This window comes from Mus pahari, chromosome 5 (assembly GCF_900095145.1).
Source record: "Mus pahari chromosome 5, PAHARI_EIJ_v1.1, whole genome shotgun sequence".
In the NCBI taxonomy this organism is placed as follows: Eukaryota; Metazoa; Chordata; class Mammalia; order Rodentia; family Muridae; genus Mus; species Mus pahari.
The window spans coordinates 145,277,936-145,285,607 of NC_034594.1; the positions used below are offsets into that span (position 1 = coordinate 145,277,936).

The following is a 7,672-nucleotide window of genomic DNA, read 5'->3' on the forward strand; positions in this document are numbered from 1 at the left end:
ACTCACATAGTGTTTGATATGCAGATGATAGAAGTCTTTACATATTGCATTTGGTCAGGTTTCTATTCTCCTCAGTGGTTTTGGCACCTCTCTCAAATCTGTCTCCCGGGTTCTTAACTGTTCCTGCCTAGTTCTGACACTTGTCACATTTACCTTAACTTGTCTGGCTAATGGCTTAGTCTGTGATCTTTAGCAGCAGTTCCTAACATTTGTCATGGTGAAATTGATGTAAAGTCCATTAAGTCTATGAATTTATAGTCTTACTTACTTTAATACAACCCTCATATTTTCTTCCATTAAAATTTAGAAACACTTATCCAAGTATATAATTTCCTTATTTATAACCTTATTTATAAACCTTCAAAGCCTCTCAATTGCTTAAAGTAAAATGGCCTTAGAAACAATATTTTTATAGATTATTTTATTAGGAAGTTTATACAAGTAGTAGAAATACTAGAGTGGTACATTATGAGTACAAATGTGATTTTTTTTCTGGTTAAACTGATAATTCTAATGGCGACTAGGAAGTGGGAAATATGAAGTAAATGCTTTATTCATGACTTAATTAGGTTAATGGGGTGAATAAAACAATGAACTGTTATAATCTATAGAATTTTGACTGGCAGAACAATAAAATTTTGGATTATAAATACATTTATTTACTAAAAATGGACTACTGTGGTTAGAGGGGTTCAAACATGATTTTGAAGTTTGTGTATGGTAGTAGAAAATAAAGTTTGGAGGTTGGTAGCTATGTCATATTATTCTCTTAGTCTCTATGATGGTTAATTTAAAATTTCAATTTAATACAATCTAGGATCTTCTGGGAAGAGAGTGTCAGTAAAGGACTGTCTAGATTAGTCTGGTCTGTGGGAGTTTGATGACCTTAACTGGGGTGGGAAGATTGCCCACTGCAAGTGGTACAATTCCCTAGGCAGGGGATAAAAACCTGCATGAGAGTGGAGAAGGTGAGCTGAGAACAAGCATGTATGCATCCATCGTTCTGTTTCTAATTATGGTTGTTGTTTGACCAACTCCCTCAAGCTTTTGCCTCTCTTTCTTCTCTGTTACAATGGAGTGTAACTTGGAACTGTGAACGAAAATACATCCTTTCTCCCCTAAGTTGCTTTTTTTCAGCTATTTTTGTCATAACAACAGGAAAGGAAGACAAGACATTCTTGAATCTCTTACTTCAGCTTTTGTGGCTCAGTTTAAATGTGTGCTGTTTCGATGTAAAATTCTGGCAGGTTTCCTATGCAAAGATGCCAGGATGTTTCAGGGCAAGAGATGACCAATATGAAACCAAGGTTTTAGGTCCAGGGATTACTACAAAGGTATTTCTATTTTCCCAAACTCCTTAAGATGTAAATATCATAAACCAACTAAAATGTGTAAATTAAGACAAAGGGATTTGTGAATAACCTACTTTTGAAGATCAGAGTCTAGTAAGAGCACTGGTAACAGATGAATTCAAAGACTCAATGTGATTGTCTCTCATAATTGGGAGTCAAAATTGGAGTGGTGGGGCAGAAAATCACATCTTAAGGCCTTTAAATTTTTTCATTTTAAAAACAGTGTGCAAGACTTCATGAAAGAGTTAAGAACTGTGCTGAATGTCAGATGTTGCATAAGATTAAAAAACATCCTAGAAAATTGGTTATTAAATTTAATGAGAGAGAGAGAGAGAGAGAGAGAGAGAGAGAGAGAGAGAGAGAGAGAGAGAGAGAGAGGTTTATATTGTTTTCTGCTTAAGTGATAGAGGTCAGAACCAGAAATCCTTGGGTTAAGGAGGAAGCTGTGGGACAGTGGAGATGGAGATCTTGGTTATAAGTAACCTTTCTACCTTCTTTCTTCTTCCCTTTGTCTTTCTCTTCCTTCTCTGAAATGCCATGTTTATTGTAGTTTTGGCATTTGGGGAATTGATAGAATGAAGGTGAATTAATTATGTGTAAGGCAGAAAGAAACACGGGGGGGGGGATTCATTAGATGATGGGTCATCTGAGCTTGCTCTAAAAGTGCAAGTTTGACCTTAGATACATTCAGCAACTGTTTATTTCTTATGGGGAGTCAGAAAAGTGCGTAGATTTTATAGTGGAAAGATACAGAGTGGTAGCAACCAAGTTTCAATAGAAGAATGAACAAATTCATAGCAATTTAAGAAAATTTAAGACTGCATATTCTTTAAATAAGTATTTGTGTATATGATATTCAAGGGTTGAAACAATGGCTTTATAATAGTATTTACCGATTCAACGTATTGAGTTGCTGTGCAAACTTCTGCTTGCAGCTTGTTATGGAAAGGTGATTCCCTCTCCTCCCTCTCCCTCTCCCTCTCCCTCTCCCTCTCCCNTCTCCCTCTCCCTCTCCCTCTCCCTCTCCCTTACCCCTCCCACCTGTCCTAACCAGAGGACAAGAAAGGAGCAAAAGGGAAGGCGTGTATCTTCACTATAAAGGGTACAACCTAGAGAATGTCTCTTTTCTGTCCAAATCTCATTCTGACCTGTAGCTGATGCTGAGAAATCGTCTGTGGTAGGATGAGAATGCATCTAACTAAAAATGGAATTACTGAATGAATGGTTCGCTGCTTCAGGGGATACACTATTTTTCTCTAATTTCTCAATTATAGGGCAACTCATGAATGGAATGAAAGAATGGATGAGATTGTGAGGGGTTCAGGAGCAAGGCCAAGGAGCATGGTATTCAACTAGAAGACTGAGGTAAGCAGAGAACTGCTTAACTGTTGCTAGGCAGTATGGAGGGAATTCTTAGACTCTGAACAAAAGAACCAAATGCTGACCATCCCGACTCCTCCCTGAAGCTTCCACATTATAAAAAACAAAAAACAACCCCCCAAACCCCCAAAACAAAAAACCCCCAAAACAGCAAACAAATAAACAAACAAAAACCCAGTCTGTTTCACAAGATTGAGGCCAATGGTACATTTGGGGTAGGACAGGTGTTCCATTCAGTCAAAGGTCTGTGATAAGTCTAGGCAGTTGGCCAGGGAAAGTTTGTTCTTGGGGCTGGGAATGGAATGCTTGTTTTCTTCATTTCCCAATATGGAAAAGAGCAGCTTCCAGGAGAGTTTAGCAGACGCTGGAGATGCAACCATCATATGCACACGCACACATGAGCGCTCATCTATTAAGCTAAAATTTCCCATTATTTTCTCAGTAGAGCTAGGCCAAGTGGAGTCTTGGGAAGCTTTCTCATTTTTCCTGTCACACAGAAACTGGTGATTCAGGGGTCACAGGAGTTTGTAATAAATAACCCACATTGATTTCTCTGTTCTAGAATGATTTTTTGCTTCCCTTCCTCCCAGTGGTCTGACGTTTACCCCAAGAGGCAGTGTTAGGAAATCATTTACAAAGTGGTTCATCCCCTCCATCTGCTATAGTTATAAATCTAAGAATGGGCCGGGCCCGAGGCAAGCGTTCCAGGACTCCTTGTCCTTGATCTTTCAGACAAAACGCTGTCCTCTTAGTCCAGATCCCAGCAGCATCGATAGCCATGGAGAAGCTACTATGGTGCCTTCTGATCATGATCAGCTTCTCTCAGGCTTTTGGCAGTGAAGGTAGGAGCTATTATAAAGATTCTTCTCCTAGGGGGAGAATGGTCGGAACTTAATATTTTGCATAAGCAATCAAGGATCAGGATCAGGGGTAGCTGTGTATTTATGTAACCTGGGAGAGGACCAGATGACTCTCGATCCCAAACTCTACTTATAAGGGAGGGCTATGTCTTCGTTATCTGAGAAAGTACTCACTTTCTTGGTTTTCTGTTTCACAGATATGTTTAAAAAGGCCTTTGTATTTCCCACGGAGTCAGACACTTCCTATGTGTCTCTGGAAGCAGAGTCAAAGAAGCCACTGAATGCCTTTACTGTGTGTCTCCATTTCTACACTGGTCTGAGCAAAATCCGCAGCTTCAGTGTCTTCTCTTATGCTACGACGAAGAACTCTAATGACATTCTCATATTTTGGAATAAGGATAAAGGGTATGCTTTTGGAGTGGGTGGTCCTGAAGTACGATTCATGGTTTCGGAGATTCCTGAGGCTCCAACACACATCTGTACCAGCTGGGAGTCTGCTACAGGGATTGTAGAGTTCTGGATTGATGGGAAACCCAAGGTGCGGAAAAGTCTGCAGAAGGGCTACACTGTGGGGACAGATGCAAGCATCATCTTGGGGCAGGAGCAGGACTCGTATGGTGGTAGCTTTGATGCAAAGCAGTCTTTTGTGGGAGACATCGGAGATGTGAACATGTGGGACTTTGTGCTATCTCCAGAACAGATCAACACAGTCTATGTTGGTGGGACACTCAACCCCAATGTTTTGAACTGGCGGGCACTGAACTATAAAGTACAGGGTGATGTGTTTATTAAGCCACAGCTGTGGTCCTGACCTACTGTTGTGAGCCCGGAGGCACCTCCTGGGATTACATTCTCTCCTTTGTCTCCAGTTATGAACCTTTTAGCCCCAGCGGATGTTGTAGGTCTGTTCTGTGAATATGGCCTTTCACTTCTCTGCTCTGTGGTCCTCAGCACTAGAGCACAGAATTTAAATGGAAGGCTTCCAGTATAAGCATCCCACTAGGAATCTTTACCAAAGAGAATCTGACTTACCCATGATATATATAATTGAAAATATTTAGACATAATTCTTCTCCCTCACATAGATGAGAAAATAGATGCACAGAAAGGAGAATAATTTTTTATTGTTTTTGTTTTAGGATGTCATCTTGAGTGCTGTATTTATATACTTTCTATCCCTCCCTCTCCAGATCCTCTCCTATCCTTCACAATTCTCTCTCAAATTCATGACGTCTTATTATTAGCCTTATATGCATATACACATATGCATAATACCTATCTATCATCTATCTATCTATCTATCTATCTATCTATCTATCTATCTATCTATCTATCTATCTATCTATCATCTATTTATAAGTCATACATCTTACTGATTACATTTAGTGCTTCTTGTATTTTGTTGAAGACTGGAGACTGGATAATTTATCAGGAGGGCCCCTCCCTGAAGAAGACAGCCCTTTTCTCAGCAGCCACTGATTACCTCTAGCTCTTCATATAGGGTTGTGTCTTTGTGAAATTTCTTCTGTCCATGTTGCTTGTCAGCTGGTGTCATTATGCAGGTCTTGTTTGGGCAACCCAGAGTGATGGAGCCCTGACTACACTGTGCTCAGAATCAGTTCTTTACTGGAATAAAATCTGTACCTGAACTTCCCGGGTCCATGAGTCAATAAAGTCACCTTTGGCTTGAATGAATTTGAGCAGTTTCATGACTAACTTCATTACTGACCCTCTGAAATCAAGACTCAAAGTTCAGGCTGACTGTCACTGTCATGTAGAACCGTATCAGAGTCATACTACCCCTTGCTGCTGGACTCTTTTGTGATGAGTCTCTCTGAGGTGAACAGCTCTACTTTGGAGATAGCTGGTCATTCATGGGGTTCAGGCGTGGGGTTCTGATTCTCTCCCTTTGAGAATTCCAGTTTGAGAACAAAAATCTAAAGACCTTTGAGATTCATGAATCTGTAGTCAAGTCCATGATGGAATACATTTGTTTCAGTCTGTTTGGCTGCTTTATAGAAACAGACCCCTCAATATTGCTGGCTTTTCCTAGAGGCATCCTTTATCATGGTCTTTCCAGACTGGGTAAACAATGAAGTCATTCCATAAGGCCTTATTCAGGATGGAGGAGGGGCTCATTCAATCATTATTTTAGGGAAGGCATAGGACAGAATGGTTAAATTTAGAGGTTCTAGAATCAGGTCCATGTCCTGGTTTTATATCATACAATTATGTGACTTCTTTGAACTCAGTTTTCTTACCTGTAAGTCAAGAGAAATGATTTAATTCATTTAAAGGTCATTGTAAGAGCCAGATATGATTACACAAACAGTAAGCTTGTATAAGAGCCACCTCCTGTTATTACTAGTTGGCTTTGTACTACATGCCTAAATATTATACACCTTGAAAATAGTGCTGTTGGAGTTTTGTCTAGGTTGGAAGCATGCGTGTTTCTGATTTGCTAAGAATTCAGTTCAGACCATTAGGAGGACGAACAGAGTGTCTTTAAAGAAATTATTTATGAATATCGATTTCCCTAATTGACCTTTGATAACCATTTAGAAGCACAAGAGTTAGAGAAATACATTCTTAGGCAAAAATGTAAGTGCAGATAATTCTCCATTGTCCAATTAGGGCAGATCCATACACCCTGACACTCAGCTAAGTGGGAGAGAGGGTTGATGCTCTTTTCTAGTTAACGAATCTAACCAGGAGATATGTCTTAATTATAGAAGGCCGTCCCAACTCCTCAGGGATGTGGGATGAGCTAATATGTTCTTCAGAATTCAATTATGGCTACCTTGCTACACACAGTCTAGCAGAGAGCCTCTGGCCCTGATGATTTTATCCAGGGAAATTTTAACAGGCAGTATTTACATTTGGTGTGGATTTAAAAAATCTTAATAAATATTTCTATAGTGCTTAAATTTAAGCAATTTACCTTTCTGGCAGATACTTTGATATAATCTTCTGAGAAAATGTATTCCTAGGTACCTGGTGAATTGTCATAATATATGAAGTTGTTAGATGTAATTTAATAAAACGATATCTGCTGAGGATGATTTTGATTTGGGAATGTTGGTGCTGTTATTTTAATTTTTTTATAAGTGGATAATACCAACCTTCCATGGTGGTCATTCTAGGTGATATTGGTAATGCTGTGTCATTGCACTGGGATTTCCAGGGATCATGCATCAAACTTATCCAGGAACATTAAAGTGCAAGTTAAAAAGACAGAGAGCCCTGCTCTACGTAAACCTGGATATCAAAACTAGGCAATGGTTAGGAAGATGGCTCAGTTGGTAAAGCACTTGTCTTGCAAGCCTGAGGACCTGAGTTCAGTCCCCAGAACCCGCACAATTATCAGGCATGGTGCTTCATGTTTGCAGTGTCAACACTGTCGCGGTAGGAACAAGAGGATCACGGAGGCTAAATGGTCAGTCTGTCTGATCTAAGTTGGTAAGCCAGATTAATGGGAGACTGTTTCAAAATACGTAGGTGGTGTGCCGGATGATGATCTCCAAGATTGTTTTCTGGCTTCTACACACATGTGTGAACACGTGCATACACAACTACACACACATATATGCCTGCATGCACATAGATATGCACACACATGTACATGAGCACTTAAAATCATAGCAAAATATTATGCCTTATTTACAAGCAAGCAAGTTAAGTGGACTTATTTAGTTTTTTTTTTTTCCTACAGAAAAGAGACTTCTAGTTCTAATCTTCAGGCCTTGCCTGAAGAGACACTGTAATTCATTTATAGGCTAAATCTAGAAGATTGAGCACAGGGAGAGCACCCAAGGATGGCTAACTACGCACACAACTTTCTTTTGTAATTGAAAATTGACATTTGGTACAAAGGCTAGGCCAAACTCTGGCCTGAACGGCAGCATCTAAGCAGCAGATGCAATGTGGTTCTGTACAGTCAGGAGCCCACATTGGAGAAGCTAAAAACTAGCAGGTGACCTTCCTGATACAGTTCAGAAGCCTGGCATAGTCTTGTGTCGGGTAGAAATACTGTGCTATTGTTCATGAAAGAGGCTTTGCATGTTCTCCAATAGGAGTCGT

The 7,672-nt window shown here is 39.8% G+C and overlaps 1 protein-coding gene across 1 annotated transcript; it reads left to right on the forward strand.

Moving 5' to 3' along the window:
- Positions 1 to 3,418: 3,418 nt before the first annotated feature.
- On the forward strand, positions 3,419 to 5,287 carry Crp (C-reactive protein). Its single transcript, XM_021199375.2, has 2 exons — positions 3,419 to 3,574; positions 3,790 to 5,287. The coding sequence occupies exons 1-2, from the start codon at positions 3,511 to 3,513 to the stop codon at positions 4,401 to 4,403; spliced, it is 678 nt and encodes a 225-aa protein (XP_021055034.1). The 5' UTR covers positions 3,419 to 3,510; the 3' UTR covers positions 4,404 to 5,287.
- Positions 5,288 to 7,672: the final 2,385 nt, after the last annotated feature.